The following is a 25,000-nucleotide window of genomic DNA, read 5'->3' as shown; positions in this document are numbered from 1 at the left end:
TCTCTCTCTCTCTCTCTCTCTCTCTCTCTCTCTCTCTCTCTCTCTCTCTCTCTCTCTCTCTCTCTCTCTCTCTCTCTCTCTCTCTCTCTCTCTCTCTCTCTCTCTCTCTCTCTCTCTCTCTCTCTCTCTCTCTCTCTCTCTCTCTCTCTCTCTCTCTCTCTCTCTCTCTCTCTCTCTCTCTCTCTCTCTCTCTCTCTCTCTCTCTCTCTCTCTCTCTCTCTCTCTCTCTCTCTCTCTCTCTCTCTCTCTCTCTCTCTCTCTCTCTCTCTCTCTCTCTCTCTCTCTCTCTCTCTCTCTCTCTCTCTCTCTCTCTCTCTCTCTCTCTCTCTCTCTCTCTCTCTCTCTCTCTCTCTCTCTCTCTCTCTCTCTCTCTCTCTCTCTCTCTCTCTCTCTCTCTCTCTCTCTCTCTCTCTCTCTCTCTCTCTCTCTCTCTCTCTGTCCCGCTCTCTCTCTCTCCCTCTCTCTGTGCCTCCCTCTCTCTCTCTCTCTCTCTCTCTCTCTCTCTCTCTCTCTCTCTGTCTCTCTCTCTGTCTGTGTGTGTCACTCTCTGTGTGTCTCTCTCTCTCTCTCTCTCTCTCTCTCTCTCTCTCTCTCTCTCTCTCTCTCTCTCTCTCTCTCTCTCTGTGTCTCTCTGTGTCTCTCTGTGTCTCTCTCTCTCTCTCTCTCTCTCTCTCTCTCTCTCTCTCTCTCTCTCTCTCTCTCTCTCTCTCTCTCTCTCTCTCTCTCTCTCTCTCTCTCTCTCTCTCTCTCTGTGTCACTCTCGCTCTCTGTCACGCTCTCTCTCTCTCCCTCTCTCTGTGTCACACTCTCTCTCTCTGTGTCACGCTCTCTCTCTCCCTCTCTCTGTGTCACACTCTCTCTCTCTGTGTCACGCTCTCTCTCTCTCTCTCTCTCTCTCTCTCTCTCTCTCTCTCTCTCTCTCTCTCTGTGTGTCTCTCTCTCTCACTCACTCTCTCTCTCTCTCTCTCTCTCTCTCTCTCTCTCTCTCTCCCTCCCCCCTTAAGATCCCCAACAGCGAAGCAACGGGTTCTATTTGCTAGTATGTACATACATGCAACAAGTCCTCACTTATTGCAAGGGATGCATTCCTGCAAAACCTTATGAAAAGCTAAACTGTGTTAAATTAAACATGTTTTACCATTGAAAACCAAGTATTAAAGGGGGGGGGATGCGTTTTTGACCAGGAATTTTGGGTGTACCTTGGATGTTTTTTCAGACATATACACAAATAAAGACACCAAACATTAAATATATACGAAACATTTAATGTTATAAACAATAGACAACAAACAAAGGTTGTATTCTCTGAGAGGTGGCGACACTTTCTTGAACCGAGACTGGAGGAACAGAGTTGATTGTGGGAGGAAACTCACACTTGCAGAGGTGAAGAATCATCTGCTTCTTCACTCGACACTGTGTTGTCACTTTCTTCACTTGCGAGAATGGTGCGGCTGGTGGAAGGAGCATCTTGGCTGGTGGATGTAGTTGGTGATGTATCTTTCAGCTTGAAAAATGCATGTAGAGTCAGCTGGATGGCTTTTTCTTTGCTTCATACAGATCCTTGTAGCAACGAATGGCGTCATTAACAGCACAGCTAAAATCAGCACTCCTTTCAACATTTGCATCTTGCTCAGTAACAAATTATATGGCCTCCTCAAACGTGCTGAGAATTTGGCTGACATTTTCATGTCGTGAGCTGCTTGAGTCAAGGCATTACATCTTATTGTTCCTCTTGTTCTTATTCTTCAGCTGCAGATATTCCAACTCATGTTATTCCTCATTGCTTAAGGGTTTTGCATGAGACTCTAAGTCCTACATGTCCTCAATGCCAACTTCATCAAAACCAGCCTGCCTTGCTCGGTCGACAATTTGGCTTGTAATCAATGGAACATCAGCAAAACCAATGAAATTGTGAACAGACTCAGGCCACACTTTCTTCCAGCATTCATTGTAGAGCAGTGGTTCTTAACCGGGGGTACGTGTACCCCCTGGGGGTACGAAGCATCAAATCAGGGGGTACGATATATGGTGTCAAATTCAATATTGTATAGTACTTAAATTCCAATAATAATAATAATAATAATAATAATAATAATAAATAAATAACTAATAAGAAATGTTTCAATTCATGAATAATTTCAAAATATTATAATCAAATATATATTTTATATTTTTGAGATGGCATTTAATTTTAATTCTTTACCATTTTTAATTCAAATCTATGATGTAATTATATTTGTATAAGACAGTGTTACTTTGCTTATACTTACGGTTTGAGACTTAATGTGTTTCATACGTTGTCAATTTTACTCGTATAATACGCGTTCAGTTATATGACTGGCACTGTTGCTTGGAAGTTGGACATTGCTCAGTTGTGTTTTGGGCTTCGGAGGAACAGGTTCGTACTGTTGGAGTGTGGTGTTCGTTTGATATATTGCAAGAAAGTGGTGTTGTAGTGCGATAAAGATGGTGCAATGATCTGATAAGCTATTGTGCAGCAAAGGAGGTATTACAATGGGAAGAGAAGTGATAATATTGCCGCACTGTGGTGTTGTCCTGTGATTAAATTGTAGTAGTGGAATGGTTTTGTTGGAATACGAAGCTGTAGGATTGGGTTGTGATGTGTTGTGAAGGGTTTTCATTGTGAAGGTGAAGATATGAAGACGTATAATATTTGTAAATGTGAAGTGTGTTAATACCTCCTGCTGTCCAGGAGGTCCATCTTATCACTGTGGGTTGTGAAATGGTTTGAATTATAAGCGGTATTTTGTGTGATTTCCTGTGCATTTATTTGTTTTGTTTTCCACATCTTGTAGAGATGAATAATCCTAGGATCCGAGTCCTAGAATATATTATTTCACTGTTTTTTTGTGTACGACTTTGTCACTACTTTTGCTATTGATTCAAAATTTCGTTTACTAATTGTGTGCATTTATTTTCAGTGCTGAGGCATGTCCAGGAGATTGCAAGTGGAATGATGACTATGTTCGATATGGTTTCACTTGCATGACAAAAAAAGATGGAACTCAGAGACCACAGTGCATACTATGCAGCACAGTATTTACAAATGCAAATCTCAAACCTTCAAAACTTAATGAACATTTTAATAATCGGCACGGGGGTGCGAAGTCGGGAAATGATTTCAATACCTTGAAGATCAAAAGGGGACAATTTGATCGTGGTGGTACCTTACCAAAGCAGGGATTTGTACCGATTGAGAAGCCATTGTTGCAAGCATCTTACCAAGTTGCATTTTTGTGTGCCAAGAAAAAAAAGCCTCATACAGTTGCTGAAGAATTGGTGAAACCTTGTGCACCTGAAATGGCAAAAACAGTACTGGGGACTGAGGCAGAAAAGAAACTAAGGCAAGTACCCTTGTCAAATGACATTATATGTTCCAGGATTCGTGACGTGAGTAAAGACATCTTGCAGCAGGTGATTGCCGATATCAAAGCCAGTCCTATCAAAGTGAGTCTTCAGTTAGATGAGTCAGTTTTTGTAGTCAGTTATTAGTATTTGTGCGGTATGTGAAGGAGAAAGAATTGGTGGAAAAATTCTTGTTTTGTGAACCATTGACAACAACCACAAAAGCAATTGATGTGTTCAATATCGTCAAGGATTTGTTCTTGAAGCACGGGATGACTCTCGACATGTGTGGTTCACTTTGCACCGATGGAGCTCCTGCCATGCCTGGAAACAAATCAGGCTTTGCTGCCCGTGTGAAAAAGGAGGTGCCTCACGTCACAGTCACCCACCGTGTGCTGCATCACCATGCCCTTGCAGCTAAGACATTACCAGAACAACTGAAAAATGTGTTGTCAATTGTTGTGAGTGCAGTAAACTTTATCAGAGGACAAGCCTTGAATCACCGTCTCTTCAAAGTTTTTTTGTGACGAAATTGGAGCTGAACACAATGTTCTTCTTGACCACTCAGAGGTGAGGTGGCTATCCCGTGGCCGAGTGCTTACTCGTGTTTTCGAACTGCACAAAGAAATCCAGCAGTTTCTTAGACAGCGAGGCAGTGGCATAGCAGAGCACTTTGAAAATGAGAAGTTCATTTTGTCCTTGGCATACCTGGCAGATATATTCAGCCACCTCAACGAGTTGAACACCTCCATCCAGGGTACAGGGATGAACATGATCACAGCCAGGGAAAAGATGTCTGCCTTCACTAATAAACTTCCAATGTGGATAAATCGCATTGGGTCTGGAAACTATGCAAATTTTCCAAAGCTTGATGAAGTTTCTAATGCAGAAAATTTATTACTCATTGTGACTGAAATGAAAGAACATTTGCAGGTGCCGAGTCAGTCCTTCCAGGGATACTTTCAGCATGGAGAGATTTCTGTTACACAGGGATGGATGCAGGACCCATTTGTTTTCAACCGAGATTCCATGGATGATAATGATGAAATGAAAGAAGATCTAGTTGAGATGAAAGCCAGTAATAAAATCAAAATGGAGTTTGATTCAATGCAGTTAGATACCTTCTGGTGTGCAAAACTCAACACATTCCCCCAGTTAGCAGCGAGAGCTTTGGAGGTCCTTGTGCCATTTGTGACTACCTACTTATGTGAAACTGGTTTTTCAACTCTCGTACACATCAAAATTGAGGGCAGGAATCGTTTGGATGCAAGTGATGACATGCGTGTGGCTATCTCAAAAAAGAACCTCGTTTCAGCATGATCATTGATGAAAAACAACACGAGAGCCATTAGTAATATGTCTGATTGTCGGTGTACTGTGTAAGTACGGTTGTACTTGCAAGGCAATTTTTGTATTCAGTATATTTGTATGTATTCAACGCATTGTATAAAGAATTATATTCATTACATTGTATTTCATATCAATTATTATAATTTCATTTATTTCCATAAGTCATTTTAGACAGGGGGTACGGGGAAATATTATGAAAGCTCAAGGGGTACGAGCACATAAAAAGGTTAAGAACCACTGCTGTAGAGGCACTCACCTCCACCCATGAATCCTTAATTTATTCAAAAACCATAATGTTTAAAAGTCATTCCACAAATCCTTAATGTCTGGAAATCATTCCACAAACTACGGCCTCTTTCTTGGATCACAGCAAGAGATAAAGGCATGCGATGTTTAGTTTGATCTTCGATCCATGCACTTAATAACTGCTCCATGTTCTGCATGGCACTGTCTCTCACTCTGGTTGGTCTCGTAGCACTCAAATTGGTCACAGTCTCTGTTCCTTAATTTTTGCTGAACTTTTCACGATCAAATGCACAGTCGATGCAGCGATCATGTATGCGCACCCGATTTGCGTCGTTCCTTGACCACCTTCAGTTCTTTTAATCATGTTCAATTTCACTTCTAATGTAACTGCCTTTCGTTGTTTCTTGAGATTAGGTGTGATTGACGAAGGACTGGCGAGTCTCTTGCTGCACATTATGGAGGGTTTGGCCTATTTCAAAAAGGAATGTAAATCTCTATCATTGAGCGTCTTCCATCCTGCGAGCGCGGAAGAAACACAGTGTACAGTACATGCACAATAGAGTGAATATTTTTTCTATGTGCATCCTCAGTGGTTGTTGTTTCAGGCACGTGGTTTGAAAGCTTTTCCTTGTGATGGCATTGTGATAAAGCGAAACACAGTTGTGATAAAATCAAAGATTTAATCATAAAAAAAACTAAATTGCGAAAAATTGAAACTGCAATTTGCGAACTTGTGATAAGTGAGGACTTACTGTCGTCATAAAATATTTGCTGTTGCAGTTGTAATTCTGAATACAAATCCAACTGCCGTTTCCCATTACTTATGAATCCACGAATGGATTCTCCATTCTTCTCACAGAATAAGCAAAATCCCAAAACCGGCTTGATGTGAAGGATGACATAAAATGCAACCTCTCTAACATCACAAAGAATAAAGCTTCTTGTGTCAAGGAAACGGCATCAGACAACCGACAGATTTTCATCCAATCCAATTCATCCAACAAAATTCTACTTCCGAGCAACTCTTTAAAAGTAAAGCACTTAGATGTAACTTTTCTTTTAAAAATTCTGCCAAAATATAAAAGTAACATTTCTTTTAAAAATTTTACCAACAGTAATGCAACAAATAAAAAAAATTGAATTCTCATTTCAATAAAAATAGTGAGAAAGGGAATATTTACTTCAACATTGGGTTATTTATTTTGCATTTATAAAACATATGCTATATTATAAACATAGAGGCAATACCCCTGGACACTCAGCTGGTAGCGGCTGGATAAGATAACCAGGGAACAACTGGGAGGCATGGATGACCCACAAAATACGTAATGGAGAAGAAAGTAAATATCTATGGATTTTTGTTTCACGGGTGATGAAGGTTGTGGTGAAGTTTCATCAGAATTGCGTGTGTAGTTTTTTTAGAAGAAAGCAAATACCTCTTTTGGGGGCAACCCCCCTCCCCCCATAAACTCCCTCTGTTGACCTCCTCAGACCCAATTTTTTTGAATGCCATGAATAAACTTTGATATGTCATGGGTGATGAAGGTTGTGGTCAAGTTTAATCAAAACTGCTTGTGTAGTTTCTGCAAAGAAAGCAAATACCTATTTTGAGGTTTTTCGGACATATACACTAAAATAACCGCTCCATGTTAATAACCCCTTTAGGGACCGATTTTTTTAATGCCATGAACAAATTTTGGTACATACACGGTGATGAACGTTGTGGTAAAATTTTGTCAAAATCGTATGTGTAGTTTCAGATAAAAAGTTGAAAGTATTTGTGGACGGACGGACGGACGGATGGATGGACGGACGATGACGCACCATCCCATAAGCTCCCCGGAACTATGTTCAAGATGAATGACCTCATCAAAACATTTAAGAACCACTGCTCTAATCCAGGGGCATACCTCGAATATTTGGCATATAATTAAAAAACATTAAATACACAAAAACATATATCATGTTTGAAAGGTAAAATTTCAAGCGGATCACAGAACTATACTTGTATTAAGCAAATTGGAAATAAGAAAAATGCAGGACATTAAAAATTCAGCAAACAGGTTGGTAATATTCAGTATTCAGTACTAATTAAATAAGTAATAAATAAGTAATTAAAAATTCAGTAATACTGCTTGGCATTGATCCTTGCGATAATTCATGGACCGGTGTTTGTGAGTTTGTTTGTCGGGCTACTCCTCCTTCAGTTATGGACCAATTACATCCATACTTGCTACAGAGGATCAGTATAACCACAATTAATGTACAGGGATGTTTTTAATTATTATTTTTTTGGGGGGGTGAGGGGTGGGGGACAAATTCTCTATGTAAATGTGTATCATGAAGCACTGCTCCAGGTTTTCCCTGGTATTACAAGTCCCAACCATTTATAGTTCAGTATTCCTGTCCCCACGTTTTTCAGTGCCGGGAGGTGTTTTGAATTATTAACAGTCGATGTCTTGTTGCTTCATGCACGTAACCTGGGTTATTTATTTTTCCTATATGGAGCTGTCACTTGCCTACACACCGCCCGAATAAAGGTATGTGTCAGAACAACGTGTTGCATGCTTGGAACAAGACCGCCCGTAAGGTGGGTACTCTGCTAGTATAACAAAACCACATCTTCAACTACAGAGAAAACACCACCAGGAAGAATTTTCAAAAAGGTAACAGAAAATCCAGTGTCAAGGAACGCCCGGCGATTGCACGACGTGATTTCCGTGGTGATGTTTTTCCCGCCCATTAACTATTTAATTGGGGAGATTAATTTTTCAGAAGGCCTGCAAATACAGCACAGTAATGTAATTAACTTTTCAGAATGAAAGGGTTAACCCAAAAAGCGCGTCGAGCTCCCATCATGGCCGAGACATGTATGATGTATGCAAATGAGTTTGAACTGACGTCAACCCAAAGAACGAATCATGACGTTTCCTACAATGCATAATGCCCCGGTAACTTGTGAAAGCTTGCTTCTAATTGGTGGAGAAAGCTGATGACAAAAAAAGTATTTCTGGGATCATGCTATTGTGCTTTATATGAGGACTCTTGAGGAGAAATTAAAAAATACTGTCAACAGTCTCCTCTCAGCAGCGACTTCAAGCCATCAACATCTTCAAGCCATCAACATCAACAACAACGTCACCCACCGACAAACCCATGCCAAGCACATCAACAGCTCTGCCTCCCCCTACCTCCTCCCATTAGTCATCACTTCCACCACCTCCCACCCTATAATGTAATGCTGAGTTCTTGCCCCCATGTACTCTGATATAACGACGGATTTCGTTTTGAGTTACTGTCTTTATTATGAGGTGAATAATAATATTATAACGTCACTTGCAACTAAAACCATCGTTATATCATCGTACTGGTATTTCAACTTTGCCAATGGCACCCCCTCCCCCCTGGCTTACACCTGGGGCTGACAGCACCCCTCTTAGTACACCAGTGCTCTAATCCATGATTGGTCTTAACGCTCACCCTAACCTTAACCCCGAAGTTAACCGAACCCTCACTCTAACTTTTTATCGTGAAGGCCATTTTCTCCCAGGAACTGGTAGTGATGCCATTTTAGATTAACCAATAAAGTTAAAATAACAATGTGGCAAATGTTAGCGAGACTGCCAATATATACACCTTGTTTACACTGTAGAAAGAAAATCTACCTCTAAGAATGTTGTAACATCGATCCATGTGGAGTAGTACCTCATGCCATGGCCGAGTGCAAAAGGTCCAGACAGTTTCGTTCAGTTGCTCTGGTGACGAAGATCCTTCTGACAAGTTGAAGAAATTCATGATGTGGTAAAACGCTGAAAATGCCTGCAAATATGGTGGAAGATATTGTTTTAAAAGGTACGAGACGACCCGTGAACCCGTCGGGTTCCCGTTGTGACAGCGGTTGATAAAAAAAAAATCATTTCAAAAAAAGAAAAAGAAAAAAAGATAGCTCCAGCGAACTATACCGCTGAGGTTGTTTGCGTTGATCAAATTCTCCCGAAGAGTACTTGACTGAATCGGGAATTGATTTTTTAATAATTTTTTTCGTTGCCAGATTTGAACGAAACTTGATACTGTACACTGCAGGAGAATGGTGAGTAAGGTGGGCCGAAAATTTTTGCGCTATCGTGTACCGTTTTGGCTGTATTTCAGGAACATACATACATATATATATATATATATATACATATATATATATATATATATATATATATATATATATACATACATACATACATACATACATATATACAAGATGAGAGTTTTAGTAATATATAGAAAGAAAGATTACAATGCCTTAAAAATGACCTTTGATCTTTAATACAGCATCTCCAATGCACGCTGAACAGCCAGATTAGCGTCCCCTTTTTAGGCAGCATTCATCACAGTGTGCTGTTGGCACTGCACCATCTCATCGTTTTAGTTTCATTCGATTCAGCGGGGAATCAGACCAAGGACCAAAAAGCTCAAATGGAAACTCTGTTGTTATCCTATAAATGTTTTCTGCTACCCCTGGAATAGCCAAGAAAGTAAAATGTTACGCTGAACTTTACCAACAGGTGCTGCATGCTGGGAGAATGTTAGCTTCAACTGTTACACCCGAATCAGGATTCTTACGCCACAGCGGCTATTTTTTCCGATGCAAAGTCAAAGCAATGATTTCCTGAAGTTTTGCGTGTGTGTCTGCACTCGAGATTGAATGTCAGAATGAACAAAAAATGGGAGGTAGAGAGAAGAGAGGAATTGGATTTTATCTAAAAAAAATAATGAGTTCACATCTTCTCATATTCTCAGACAATTGATATCACTCGAGTGTGAAGTGTAATTACATCATCACCCAGCTAGGTTGGTGTTGGGTTGAGACAAACACACTGATGTTGGGTTAATATTGGGTAAATGTCAGCAGCAGTGTTAGTCCAACATAATTTTCTCCATTGGCCCAATGCTTCGAACGCCATGTGGCTGATGTCGGACCGACGTTGGCAAATCGATGTCGCTGTTTCAGAAATTCAAAATGCTCTTATGACCATGGCAAATTTTTGCCAGCGTTGGGCCAACCAGACATAATGGCATAATGGCATAATGTGTCCTGTGGAACCTGGCATAATGCCAGACCAGTGACAGCGTATAATGGGAATCTCATTGGCGCACAATGCAATGACGTCCGATCTCAAACAGTGCAATAGAATAAATGTTGGTCTCGTACGAAGATTATAATTTTTGTTTTTTCCCAGAAATTAAACATTTTAAAGTTATGGTTGAGAAGGTTAAAGAGTAAGAACATCAAAAAAAACAACAACCCAGCTTTCTTCATTTCTACACAAAAATTGCAAATTCAAAGAGCAACTTACAGGTGCAATTTGTGACACAGGATGTCAAAGTCTTAAACTAACATCAAGCCAATCTTCAGGCGAGACACTCCATCCTTTCTCCTTTCTCAATGTCATGGTGGTTCCTTGTTTAAGTTGTGTCTGTTCAGATGTGTGGCTCCTCTCAAACCTTTCCTCACCTTCAAAAGCTTCACAGCTGACTCCACTTGAGACAAAGATTAATGTTTTTAACTAGACGATTGCCTCCAAAGCTCACATATCCAACTCATCCCTCTCTGTCCCCACCTTATCCACCCCCTCACTCCATACCTATTGCTTCCTGGACACTGATATTATTTAGCTGAGAACGGCAGAGAAAGCTGCCGCCAGCCTTGACCATGCTTTATTGACAGATCCAAATGGCTTCAGTACCCATACTTTGAAATCCTGGTCTGCTGCTCTCATCAGCTTTTTCTTCACCTAAAACCACCTCCAATCTGCTTGGAAGACAGCCAACATCAATCCCATACTCAAGAAAAATGCAAACAGAGATGATCCTAACTCAAACCAGGAAAGCAGAAGTTGACTCCAGTGGTGGGGGAAAAAAAACATAATAATAATAATAATGGGCAACCTCATTGCAGGTAACATTATGTCTTTCCTCTTCTCATCTGGCATGATCTCTCATCAGTCTGAATTCCATCCCAGTAGATCAACTTTGGAAATACTGCTTTTTTACATCCAATGTATGGAGGCTCTCCCTAAGTGAGACTTGGCTGGATCGAATGTGTCTCTGGACACGATCTGGCACTACGCTCTGGTCACCAACCTTTCTTCCTGTAAGATCTAAGGCCACCTTAATTCCTGGCTCTTTAACTTCTTCCATGCATGCAAACAGCATGTTGCTCTCAACTGTATCTTTTAATTATCTCTCCTAGTGGAGGCTGGAGTTTTTCAAGTAATCATAATGAGCCCAGCTTTGTTTGTCATATACTGATGCACCACTGATTGTTCTGATGCCCAAGAAAACACTCTTTTCCAGTTTACAGATTATTCCACTGCATGTTCCACCATCACAATGACTGAACAGCTGCACCCCTCTCAGCAGATCTGACCAAACTTGGTGGCATAAGAATTAAATGGTCCATCAAAACGATCAGTATGGAAGGTCAGCAGTTTGATTCCGGCCCTGGTCGAGTCACACGAAAGACTTCAAGAAATTGTACGCGCCGCTTCCTTGCTTGATGTTCAGTATTTAAAGGATATAGCACAGAAAAAAAACACCACAGATTGGTATCAATGGGGCAGAAGAAATGTCATAAAGATGATGTTGCTGGTACCCAGAGTGCTACAGGAAGTGATGACACTTCTCCAAAGCTCAGTAGTTGTGTTTGCCTGAAATAAAGTCCATTGTTGTCTCATGCATGATTAGTGTTACAGCTCCTCCATGAGTCTTCGCTTCCATAGAAAAACAATAAAAAGGATAGATAAGATGCTGGTTGGCCAGAGAGATGGAATATGTCATCATTCAATCTCACCATTTCACTCAGGAAGAATCATCTAGCAAACCCACCTACTAACTTGCTCGATCACTGCAAAAAGTTCAGTCCCTCACATACATCTTGTCCTCATGATGAGCCAAGACCTTTTCTCGGAAGATAATAGAAGCAAGCTGGTCTCCAAAGCCGGCCGGTATCCTCCACTGCACCAAGTGCTTCTTCGGTATATCTGAACTTCAATAACCTACAACACAAATGTCCGTAACTCGATGGAGTACTGCTCTTCCCTCTATATGTGCAATCCTGATGATGTTGATTGAATGCTTTGGTATAAACAGCTTTAATCATCATTGAAATTTCTACATACCGGAGAAGCATCGGCACAGTGCCTGTTGCTTTCTTGGTACAGACAGATTGGTGGAATGTGTTTGCTACTCACCTTCTGTCCCTCTTGTAGTCATACTTGCCATACATTTTTAAAACCTTGCCACTCCAGGATGCACATGCTTTTCCAATAACCCCAACCTTGTTTAACCTTCTAAAATCCAGACTTAATGCTTGCCTCTACTCTTCTGTGGAATTGCCTCTCTGAACCAGTGCGATCCCCGTCTCCTCTCTTGTACTTCAAGACAGCAGTATAATTCATCTTATGTCATCTTCCATTCCTACCCGTGATATTTTCTACCCATATTAACATTTAGCACATCCACCCCCGTTTATCTGCAAGTTACTATCTTTCTCCCTATTCCTGTTTGTTCATCCCCTGTTTCTGTGTTTGATTGTTTCCCCACCATCCGCACACTACCCTTCATCACATTGTATTTCCACAAGCCTAGATTTTCTATATTAGAAAACAAAACAAATAAAAAGAGTTCACAAGAAAAGAGTTTTTGACATGTTTGTCCACCATGACGTCGGTGCCTTACCATAAAAGTGCCGGTGAGGGGAGGTTGGCCCTGTTGGTGAAAATCCAAGGTGCTGAATAGATTGGCGATGTTGCTGGAACATGCACCGGGATTTCCCAAACCCAACAGAGAGATTGTCCTATTGTGCTCTTTGGTCTCCCTGTTATGCTGGTGAGTACAGGGGCTGCCAAAAAGTTTTGACTCCTTCATGTTGAGTGTGTAGCCCTTCAGAAAGCATGGGACTTCCAGGCTGTCTCCTTCAACCCCCTTCATGCCACAGACAATAAAGATAGCATGGTTATCAAAAGATTGTTCTTAAACTCAAAAGGTGGATCCATAATTTTAACAAAAGGAGGGAGAGGCCAGGGGCCAACAAGTGCATGATTCATGTGCAGCAATAACTGCATGTTAAATGAAGACTTAAAATCAAGATATAATATGGGAATTTTGAAATGAAGCATGAATGCAAACGAGTCCTTTCACGCCTGCGGTGTCTTTGTGTTTTCAGTGGCTCACTTCTGCTAGCGCGGGCACTTTTAACCTGCCGTCGCTAGCGTGAAATCTGTAAATCAAATCATCTCGTTGACATAATTTTAAGCATTTAAATGAAAGAGTGACAATTTCAAGATGGTTAAAACATAATTGTTGTGTTCCTCGATGCAAATCGGACTCACAGAAAGATATAGAAATATCCGTGGATGTGAGGCATTGTGTTTCTACAATTTCCTGCTAACACACACACACACACACACACACACACACACACACACACACACACGCACCCACACACACACACACACACACACACACACACACACACACACACACACACACACACACACACACACACACACACACACAACAAATATAATTTCCCCTGTGGCCATGGAACCAAACAAACAGTATGTTTCTAAATAACAGCCCTCACAGATCCCACCCCCACCCCCAATATGATGAATAGTAAAAACATACTTTTCAAAGTTGATTTTAAACTTATCCTGTGCATTCACAAGCAAGTCTGGTGTTGGCTTAGTGGTTAGGGTGGCGGCTTGGGATCCTCGGGTCCTGAGTTCAAGCCCCATTGGGCCACTGAATTAACACCAGGGGGTTGACTCAGCCTGTCATCCTTCCGAGGTCGGCGAAATGAGTGCCAGTGTACTGGTCCCGGTGTATGCCCCGGTTAGAATAGGTGTACCATATCCCTGTGTGTCATAAGAGGCGACCAGGGTTGGTGTCAGGAAGGGCATCCGGCCATAAAAAACATTGCCTCAAGAAAAAGCCCAACCCCTGCACAGCAGGGAAAAATGGCTGTAAAAACGGTCATATCTTTTTTTGTGCATTCACAAGCCCCAGATATAACCTTCCCATCGGTATTCAGAAACACACAAACCAGATACGGTTTCTCCCTCCAACTCTTTCTTTGTGCGGAGGTACACTCCAGCTTTCTCTCGGGTACTTTTCCAAGTATTTTCAGTTTATTTTCGAAGCTTTGTGACCCATTTTAGGTAATAATCCTTACCGCACATGCACTGGTGGAGCGAGTGGCGTTGGGAGGGGTGAATGGGGTGGCCGCCCCAAGCTGCACTTTTTTCGGAGGGGAGGGGCAAATTTGTTTTGTTGCATCTATCATCTATCGACACTGCTGAGGAACATTTTCCCATGGTGCATGGAAGCGTAAACGCAGGGAGGTGTTGAACTGCGCAAATGGCCCCGCCGTCCATTTGCTGACCAATGGTCATGGTCAATGGTATGCTGGAGAGAGGGGGTGGGAAAAAAAGGAGCGCACGCCATGCCGGGAAACTAAACTCGAAGCTGTCGCGAGGCGTTCGCGGCTCATTCTTGTGTTCGTGGCTCAATCCAGTCCGCATCTCATTCCAATGCTGGGAAGGCCTCGTGTTAGTGGAAAGCATATGTTTGTTTACACTCATCAGCTGTTCCACCCATTCCACCCAACCTTCATGGTTTGACCTAGACCGGGCAAACAGTGACATCCATAACTCTATGTACACCAGCAGAAAAGCCCGTCAGAATGATGGGTGACTCTTCTGTATTTTAACACCATTCAGCCTTGAAAACTCACCCGAAATCCGAAATTACGCACAACAACCTGACATTAATTGTCAACAGGGAACTGCTGACATGTAATGTGCTGACACCGGACAGAGCTTCAGACAGACTTGCGGAGAAAATTATAGTGTGGAACATACAGGTGTATATATATTTTAATTAATAATATATAGGCTAAACATTCAAGTTCATTCAACATATTCATTCATAGTTCATTCATATTTAAAGATGACGAAGTGGAACAAGACTAATATTAGTTGCAGCCTCTCAACCGCATCACATAGAAAGCGGCCTCATTTGCAGGACACACAAAAAGACACTGAGGACAAAAAGTTTACCCTGTTTACCCGGGGGGGCGAACAATGGGTATCTCATTTAGTTGATGATATATATTACCAGCAAAAGCACTCGTGCCCCCCATGACGGGATTCTCTTGTGATCGATAAGTTATCTTCATCGCAGAGCTGTCATTCTCTCTGCTGCCCTCTTTGCAAGGTTAGCATGCTGAGCTTGCTTCTGCTGCTGTTTTTCTTCTCTTTTGATTTTTCTTCTTCTGCTAATGTGAAGATGTGGCATTGTATTTTTGCTTTTGGAATACTTCTGGCATCTTATTGAATGAGTTGAGCCAAATTTTGCATTTTCACCCCTGTGAGTAGCTCCTTCACCAAGAAGGAGGGATTTAACAAGTGGAGGAAGTTAAACTCTCGAGTCTGAGCATGAACAAAGTCCAGGTCATGATGAGGTGTCCAGGAAGTGGAAATAGATGTGTATTCACTTGGAAAGAGGAACAACTATAGAGCATGATGTCCAACGTCAGATTAAAAGTGATGCGGAAAAGTGGCGCGCCATACTCAAACGTATTCGTGATGATGTCATGTACCTATCACGCCAAAATCTCACTTTTCGAGGGCATAGAGAGAGAGTCTCTCACGCAAAACAACTAATAACTCGGGGAATTTTCTGGCACTGATGCCACTGTGAGGAAAACATGATCCGGTAATGAGAGAGCATTTGATGAAACTTTCGAGTCTGTTCCCCACCCGACCATCATATACCTCTCACTCACCATTCAAAACGAATTCATACAACTCCTGGGTAGCCGGGTCAGGTCGAACATCATCAAGGAAGTCAAAAGCGCAACAGACAATGCCCTCATCTTGGCTAATACTCCAGATCAATCACACGTCGATCAGATGTCTCAGGTCAGGTATGGGAGTATGCGCCAGAGCAGCGCGTCGCTGGGTCCACTTTCTGTCGGTACTCCAGGGGCCTCCGTCTAGCCATCCCCCAGACAGATGCGTGGCCCATCCCTATCCTCTTGAGATGCCGATCAACCTGCTGCAACCACGAGGCACGTGGTCGGCCCATTGGCCTCCTCCACTCATGAGACTCCCTCGCTGAGAGAATCTGGTGAGCAGGATCAGCGTCAGGAAAACGGGCCACATGTCTATACAGCCGCAGCTGACGCTCACGGACAATGCAGGTAACAAATCTCATTTGAGTCTCTCTCAACAACCGCTCGTTGGACACAAAGTCCGACCAGCGATAGCCAATGATTCTCCGAAGAGACCTGGTACCACAGGAATGAAGTCTCCTTCTCAGATCCTTGGTCAGAGTCCAAGTCTCGCATCCATAGAGCAAGTCTGGAAGCACTAAGGACCTGAAGACTCGGACTTTCGTCCTCCCACACAGGTACCGACAGCACCACACCCCATTATCCGGTGAATCCTTGACTCCCCAGTCCCGACCCAGACGTCTATTGACCTCTGACTCAGCCAGCAGAGACATGCATATCACTGCCAAGGTAAGTGAATCTCTCCACGACCTCAACATCCTCACCAAAAACAGGCACAGACAGGACAGCAGCATCCAAGATGTCATTGAAAGCCTGGATCTTAGTTTGGACCCAGGAAACCCGTAATCCCAGCGGCCCCGACTCCTCATTCAGTACCTCGAGGGCCCTCAAAAGGACATCTAAAGTCCCCACAAAGATGACTGCATCATCTGCGAAATCAAGGTCAGAGATCTTGACATTCCCAAACGATGCACCGCAGCTTGATCTCTCCGATATCCACCCTAAAATCCAGTCCATACAAGTGCTGAAAAGTGTGGGGGGCAGTACACACGCCTGACGAACTTCAGGAACAACTAGAAATAAGTCAGAGATGGTATCACCACATCTCACAGCACTCTCAGTACTAGAGTTGAGTTCAGACATCAGATCGATCAGTTTTGGTGGCACCCCATGAAGACCAAGAATCCTCCAGAGGGGATCCCGATTCACTGAATCGAACGCTTTACAGAGATCAACACAGGCTGCAAGCAGCCCCTGCCGAAACTCTCGTCTGCGTTCGGTGAGGACATGAAGGGCAAGGATATGGTCAATCGTTGACCTCTTTGGTGTAAAGCCTGACTGCTCTGGACGCTGGTGCTCAAGCAGATGGTGGCGAACCCTATCAAGAATTATCTGAGCAAAGACCTTGCCCGGCACTGAGAGCAGCGTCACCCCTCGGTAGTTGTTGCAGTCTTGGCGATCACCCTTCCCTTTCCAACGAGGGACAACAAGGCCCCTCTTCCAGTCAGTTGGGATGATGCCTGTGCTCCAGGCAGAGCACAAAACTGCATACAACGACACGAGTGCAGCATTTACACCAGCCTTGAGAAGTTCAGCATGGATGCCACAGATCCCTGGAGCTTTACCTCATTTCAACCGGTTCACCGCAGCCTGTGTTTCCACAAGCGGAGGTGGACCTCAGTTGATTCGAGGATCAGCAACAGGGACTGTAACACCCCTGATGTCCAACTCGACAGCTGGTGGATCAGCCTGGTACAACCGCTCAAAGTAACCGGCCCAGCGGGCCTTCACTTCAGACTCCTCTGTCAAGAGCCCACCACCTTCTGCTCTAACTGCAGTCCACTGAAGGATGGGCTTGGATGAACGCAATGCACAAATTCCACTGCAAACGGGACGAGAATCACCTGTCCCCAGGTTATGCTCCACTCCCTCACAGATTCCTCGCACATAGGCCTCCTTGTCCACCCTTAGCGCACGTACAGTTTTATGCCTCAGCTCCCTGAACAGCTCAGCTCTGCCATTCAGCCTGGCCCTGCGACTCTGGTCAATTGGTATCTAGTGTCCCTTGAGACAAAATTCTTCTTTGCCCGATGGTGAGTTCCAAGACATTCACTGGCAACATCAAAGACAGTGGTCTTGAAGGCACTCCACAACTCTTCAGGACCTCCTAAAGCACCCAGACCCCCAAATCTCTTCTCAGCTTGTTCGCAATTTCCTCAGCTACTCACTCATCCTTGAGCTTGCCAACATCCAGCCGAGGCTGGGATGGTACCATTCTCCTGGATTAAAGGTGCAACTTCAGAGTTGCAACAATAAGTCGGTGGTCAGTATTGAGGAACTGAGCACTCCGGTAGACCCTGCAGTTCTGAATCATCCTCCAGCGACCATCAACAAGGAAATGGTGAATCTCCTTTGCCACACCGCCAGCGTTGGAATACCAAGTCCAGCGATGAGCTTGTGGGTGCTGAAACCATGAACCAGCCACCCTAAGTCCATGACTTCTTGCAAAGTCAAGGAACTTTGTGCTATTCTGGTTCATAGTTCCTGACCCATGGGGACCAACACATGTCTCATAACCATCCCTATCAGTTCCAGTCGATGCATTGAAATCCCCCAAGACTAGAAGTGTATCTCGTCTGGGGCAATGATCAACCACAGACTCGAGCATGGCATAGAATGTGTCCTTCATGGTGAGATCACTCACCTCAGTCGGAGCATAGACAGAGACCAGGGAAATGACACCTAAGGAGTGATGAATCCTTCGTCTCATAATACGCTCGTTGCCCTGTGTTACCTCAATTATCATTGGGGTCAGCTTATTGGACACAGCTGCAGCAACTCCTTGGGAATGGTAACCATCAGAGCAACCAGACCAATAGTCGGTGTAACCACCCACCATTATCTCGCCGCAATCTAGTCTCTGAACCTCAGAGAGTGCTGCAATACCGATGTCCAAACGCTTGAGCTCAGATGATAACAGAGACAGGTGATCATCCTCTCTTTGTGAGAGGACATTCCAGGCACCCACCCAAAGGGACCACCTCAGGTTAACCCAAGGGGACCACCGTCTGGTGGACGACACCTCAGCACCACTCCAACACACTCTCCCGCAATCTGACCCGGGAATGTTACCACGTGGTTTCCCTCCTATCATCAAAGATTGGGGGTCCCGAAGGCTTTGCCCCAATCCCGTCATCCGGTGAGCTGCCCTGCGAAGGGAAGCTGCACAGGAGGTACTCCCACGGAGTGGGTTTTCAGATTTCTTTGCGTTTTTGTGTTTTGCGGAATGAAGGGTTTGACGGTGGCGGAGTGCAAATCCTGCCACCAACCTCCTAATAAGAAGTAACCCAACTGCAGGAGGACGTCCGCAGACACAGTTGGGCACTAGATATGGATGGCCATTGGCTCACAAAGAGCTCCTCCGCCCTTTGACATGTTTTGTGTTTAATCTTGCTGGGTGTCCATATCCAAACACCCTCCTCACCAGAGAACCTGGTGGGGGAGACGGTTTAGTCGCTGACAACCCAACCATGGAACAGGTTAGTACAGGTTTACATGATACCTGTAGCAAGTCACAGATCTAATCTGGCCTGACCTGACTGACATCCTAAGTCTCGGATCTGACTTATGTCTCGGATCCTAAGATTTGTCCATATCTCACGTGGGGAAGTGAAAGTAAAGGAGTCATTTATCAATTTCATGCTGCTGGAAGGCAAGACGGCTGACACTTTAACAGAACAAATCATCAGGAATCTGCAAGACGACAGCCTTGACCTCATGAACCTCTGTGATCAAGAGTACGGCAATGCCAGGAGTACCGGGGTTCGCTGTGGTATTCAACGGCGAATCACCGATATCAATCCAAAAGCTGTCTTCATTCCCTGCACCAATCATTACCTTCGCATTCTGCGAAAGGTTATGTTTTGGTCGGCGTGTATTTATTTATTTATTTATTTATTTATTTATTTATAATCTTGTGATTCGTATAACTCAAAAAAGTATTAAACCGAATTGCATGAAATTTGGTGGGATGATTGGTTATTAGCCAGGAAGCATTCGATTAGATTTTGGGATCGTTCGGGTCAAAGGTCAAGGTCACGAAAAGGTCAAAATCGTCTTTTTACGATAACACGGTCAATTTTTATTCAATTTGCATGCAACTAACGCCAAAATGTTCAGAATTCAACGCCTCATCTTGTGATATGCAATATGACACAATGACGCCCATACTCTTGTTACCGGTTAGGGGTCAAAAGGTCAGGGGGGTCACAACCTTGAAAAATATGCGATTTTTGTCATAACGCGGTCAATTCTTGTCCGCTTTACATGAACCCAGCACCAAAATGTTCAGAATTTAATGCCCAATCTTGTGACACAATGACATCATAACACATGTCACCGGTTGGGTTAAAATGTCGGGGAGGGGGGGGTCACGCCCTTGAAAAATATGCGGTTTTCGGCATAACTCAGTCAATTCTTATTCAATTTGCATGAAACCAGCATCAAACCAGTTCCCCACACTCATACCAAGACCAAAAAAGTAGGGGCGGCAAAGGTATGCGCTCTATGAGTGCCCGTTCTAGTTCCCATTAATTTGGCTGGGGTTCACTCTGCTGCAACTACAGTGAACGCCATGACTTTTTTTCGGGACAACCGAATAACTTCACCAGTTTTTCTCTGTCCCAAGACAGTTTTTTTGTCTGTTTTCTCTTTTTTTTTTTCTGTTGCTGTCTTCACCAGCAACTTCACCAGTGGAAGACACCGTGGATGCATGAGACATCTGATCGACGTGTCATTACGAGATGAGATTAACCGGGAGCAATATGAAATCTTGGATCGGCTACACGAGGAAACGACCCGACGCACCCATCGAATTAGTGACGTGAACATTAAGTTTGGGTTTCTCATTTCAATCAGTTACCTGATGAACCCTTCCAACGACAGCGACATTTCCATGAAAATCAGCCATCTCGCAGGGACGTACGATGATATTATCATTAGTGAGCTCCAGAGGGAGATCCCATCATCTTTATCAGCACATCAAAATGAATGAGGAAACCATCGGGAAGGAAATGGTGGAGTGGAAGGCATATGGAATCCTTAAATACTGTATGTTGTGAAGTGAGGATTCGAGGAATCTTTCCCAAACCTTCTCATCATACCGAGGACGTTTCTCACCATGTGTGTGAGCGTTGCAGCATGTGAGAGGAGCTTCTCCAAACTGAAACTGATCAAGACCTACCTCATGCTCAGTCATCTAGCCATCCTCTCTCAATCGAGCGTGAACTAGACGAGTCAGTTGACTTCAAAGCTGTGATAGACGAGTTTGCTTCGCTGAGGCAAGGAACGATACGAGCCACACAGTCACAACAACAACTGCACATTTAGTAGGCCAACGACCATTTAGAAAGGCGGACAACAAAAGTGTCACTGTTTACTTGCAAATGTACTGCACTTAATTTGATTTGTGATAAAGTTATTTGATTAGGTTTTGTGTTTAATTCAGGATATGAGTTATGAGGTGGCGGCAATTTGACATCCCACCCCGAGCGGCATTTTTTCCTCGATACGCCACTGTGCACATGTACAATAGCAGTTCACATGCCCAAAGATCGCTGTTTCTATGGGTTCCGCATACGCGCACTGAGCATTCTAAGGCAGATGACGTAATTTTGAAACTTCTGTTTTTTTTTTTTGACTTAAGGTCTTGTCTTTGTGACTCGATGGGGAAGGGAAGAGGAGATGGGCGAGGAAACATCCCAAGATCAATCCCTCCTGGATCTTCTTCTGTTCTCCAATGCATAATTACGTTGCATTACCGAATCATTGTAATAGTTGCCCGAAGTGGTTGAAGATTGACATTCACATTTGACATGCGAACAAGCTGGTGACATCAATTTGTACATAGTGCAGGAGCTGCTGCCCAGACACCAACTGCACTCCAAGATAGCAAGCAGTGGAAACTAGCGTCATGGGGGTATCCAAGAAGAGCAGACCACTTAGTAACTGCAGTTTCGGCAAGATTTTGGAATTTAGCCGGTGTGCCGTCGATAACGCATCTCTTTGCGAACGGCACCGGTCCTTGAGTGGGTGTGTCGAACTGTCTTTCAGCTTGCTCATTACGGGGTCAGAGATGGTATAAACATGGCAAAAGGTCTAGCCAGCCTGCTCCCCTCTGTCCTGGATGGGAGGAGTAAACTAGCCTACTGATGCCTCATGCTGCCTGTGAAACACGTATGACTGTGTATAGCTGGGTCTACATTTTAAACCCAGGCAAGACAGCTCAAAAATACGAGTGCACGCATCAATATGTGGTTGACATCCAGCCTTACCTCAGCCAAGTTGGCCAGCAGTTTGAGCAAGGCCTGGTCCTTGCCGAAGCACAGGTAGCTGTCCGTGTACACATTGTAATTGCGTCCGTACAGGCGGAAGTTAAGCGTATCATTTGTTGAGTGCTCCAACGGGACATAGCTGATCTGTGTGGATGCACCACCAAGGTCCAGTGCCCCAAAGGTGTCCATTCCTTCTGGAAGAGTAAATGAGCTTGTCCATCTGTTCAACTGCATGAACGCACTTGTTATTCTTCTTTACAGACAGAACAAATGTATTTTCAGCTTACTTAACAATGTTTAAAAAAAAAAATCTTCATGATGACATAATAAACATGTTTTTTTTTTTAAAAAGAAGATCAATCCCTCCTGGAAATCATTTCCAAAAAAAGTGGCGACTCCATTGTTATCTCACTGCTGGTCCACAAGGGGGAAACACATACGTGCAAGATGTGCTAGGAGCTCACATTTTCTTTTGAAGTGTCTATCTACCGGACATGTCCTGACCCCTGAGTGGTACCAAGCCATAGCGGAGGCTCCAACTGTAGCTTCGTAAGCCTCAGCATGCAATCATGGTTCAGAGAAGAGCCTAGCTTCAAATGTCATCACAATTAAGCAGTCCTCATCACTTACATTCAATACCTACCATATGTGTGATATGTGTATGCAAGCAGATCATGGGTAAGACTGTATCATGATGCCTATTTATCGATGAAAGACAATGCTGCGGAGACACAGCGGCATAGTTCCGACCCCGCATATACTCATGACAGTAATTGCTATCACTGTATGGTTTTATTTTTCAGGTGGAAATTTAACTTTCGGAAGTAGTTTCAAAACAATGGATTCTAAGACCAAACCAAAAGAGGAAATTGAGAATCGAGGAGAACTGGCACGACATACAAGCAAGACGTCGCGTGAGGTGAGGAATATGAAAATATCTAGACATTGCCGTTTAACGCAGAGCTTGGTGTTTGTTGTAAGTGCAAGCCCTCGACCACCTTCACCTCAACAAGCTTTCCAGTTAAGTAGTTGACGGTGATCCAGCCGAAGGCGCCCTCGTCTGCATCATCGAGAATGCTGACATCACACATTTTCAACTCAGAAGCCGAAATGGTTTTGCGAACAAGCTGGAAGATGTGGTCCACCATCGACTGGTTGTTTAAACTGTGGAGGCAAGAAATAAAAGTACAGTACTTACATGTGTACATAATCTAGAAAGATGCAAATACTGTGATACCTATTTTTTCTGAATCATGCACTCATTTTGATGACAAGCCTGGTGTTGGCTTAACGGTTAAGGTGGTTGAGTTCAGATCTTAAGAGTCTTAGGTTTGAGATCCTGTAGTTCCGTTAAATAACACCAGGTGGGTTGACTCAGCCTGTCATCCTTCCGAGGTCGGCGAAATGAGTACCGGTGTGTACTGGCTGGTAGAGGGGCACCGCATCAGCGACACAGTAGCACTTCCAAGAAATGATAGCTACCCTGGCAGCTAAGCTGCCATACACAAGAAGAAGACGAAGAAGTGCCAATCTGGAGTAAATTGTCATCCAAAAGACGTACTATTTGATATGCAACTTTCTTGATGTCGAGGCAGCACATAAAAGTGAAGGCAACAGCTTTTCTTCTTAATTAGTTTAAATAGTTTTGTGTAAAGAAATTTAAATTGGAAGTAAAACACATCAGGACCCCAGTGAAGACATTTCATGATCTCTTAATGAACTATGATGTGGAAGCAGAAAATATTAAAACCTCAGGTTCATCTGTTGAGCATCCTCATCTGAACCAATGTCTTATGATGTGGGGACCTCTTGTTCAAATCCAACATGTGATATGTCTTGGCTCATCGTCTATTCATGTCCTTGTAATTGACACTAAAGTATACTGATTTCTGATAATCTCTTTCTCCTGTGCCATGTGACGAATGCACATCATCATGGCAACTGTATGGAAGTGTCTGAAGGATCCTGGACATGAGGTAGAACACCAAACATCAAACTAACCAAGTGTCCAATTCCAAATTACTTCGTTACTTTTCTCAGAAAATTAGATTTTCCAAAGGGTAACGTTGAGGTCAGACAGGATGGTGCAAAAGTAGTGTACTTACAATTGAGTGGTCTCGTCTGGGATGATTCTCGACCCGAGTGCAAATTGTCCGATCGGTGCTTCGCTAGCAGGGCAAAGTGCACCATCCCTCGGAAGGACGTGAAACAGACAGGAAAGATTGGCGGTGTTTCACGAGGGATCATAAAAATCCTCGACTATATGCAGGAACATGGCACAGAGTATGAAATTCCATGTATGTTATATATCAGGTTGTTTATCGCTGCACAAGCTTTTGTTCGTGCCTTCTGGAAGTGCTCTGTTTTGTTTCGGAAAGTTCCTCTGACATCAAGTTGGTTAAATATGTTGGCCAGTTCAGTCCACAGCGCATCAGTGAACGAAAGGCAGCTCGCCCACAATGCCCTGCTGCTGAGGTTGCCTGAACTTGGCCAACATGTCGCTAATCTATGCACAAACTAAGTTCCAAGGTGCCGTGGGAAATCCAGGAGTAATTGCAGACAGCATTCAAGCCTGTTGGCCTCGTCATTTGGTCACGAGGACTTCTGGCACAGCATTGGTGAGAAAGACACTGCAAGTGCGTCGAAAGCTCCAGTGTTTCAACCACTGTAAAGTTTGCTCACAAAATTGTGCAGCTGTTGCAAGTGAAGTCCAACACAGATACCATTAAACAGCATTTGGCTGCCATTCCAACCGATGAAAAAGCACAAATATAACTGTACTGAAGAGGAGAGGGTAAGCCGGCTGTCTTCGAAAAGAACCCGTGGTATTTTGTGCAAGAGTAGCTGGGCAAAG

At 43.5% G+C, this 25,000-nt stretch overlaps 1 protein-coding gene and 1 long non-coding RNA gene across 10 annotated transcripts in view; one reads left to right on the top strand and one right to left on the bottom strand.

Annotated features, from left to right (window-relative positions):
- Positions 1 to 25,000, bottom strand: part of LOC147034181 (ectonucleoside triphosphate diphosphohydrolase 1-like) — a 223,531-nt gene that overhangs the window by 31,979 nt on the left and 166,552 nt on the right. For 8 of the 9 annotated variants that reach the window (XM_085877966.1, XM_085877927.1, XM_085877957.1 and 5 more), the window contains 4 exons: positions 23,151 to 23,310; positions 22,147 to 22,374; positions 12,694 to 12,939; positions 8,668 to 8,781 (listed from right to left, as the gene is read on the bottom strand). In XM_085877966.1, coding sequence (XP_085734092.1) covers positions 8,668 to 8,781; positions 12,694 to 12,939; positions 22,147 to 22,374; positions 23,151 to 23,310 — 748 coding nt within the window. Of the gene's footprint in view, positions 1 to 8,627; positions 8,782 to 12,693; positions 12,940 to 22,146; positions 22,375 to 23,150; positions 23,311 to 25,000 lie in introns of all 9 variants that reach the window. The other variant, XR_015057392.1, reaches the window with a different exon arrangement.
- LOC147034184 (uncharacterized) overlaps positions 23,004 to 25,000 on the top strand; it is a 3,447-nt gene continuing 1,450 nt past the window's right edge. Inside the window, exon 1 of the long non-coding RNA XR_015057437.1 lies at positions 23,004 to 23,065. This is a non-coding gene — a long non-coding RNA (uncharacterized LOC147034184). The remainder of the gene's footprint in view (positions 23,066 to 25,000) is intronic.

Source organism: Eptatretus burgeri, chromosome 1 (assembly GCF_056783735.1).
Source record: "Eptatretus burgeri isolate ZD-2024b chromosome 1, Ebu_testis_v1, whole genome shotgun sequence".
NCBI lineage: Eukaryota > Metazoa > Chordata > Myxini > Myxiniformes > Myxinidae > Eptatretus > Eptatretus burgeri.
The sequence above is the reverse complement of the archived record's forward strand: the minus strand, read 5'-3'. Positions and strand labels throughout refer to the sequence as shown.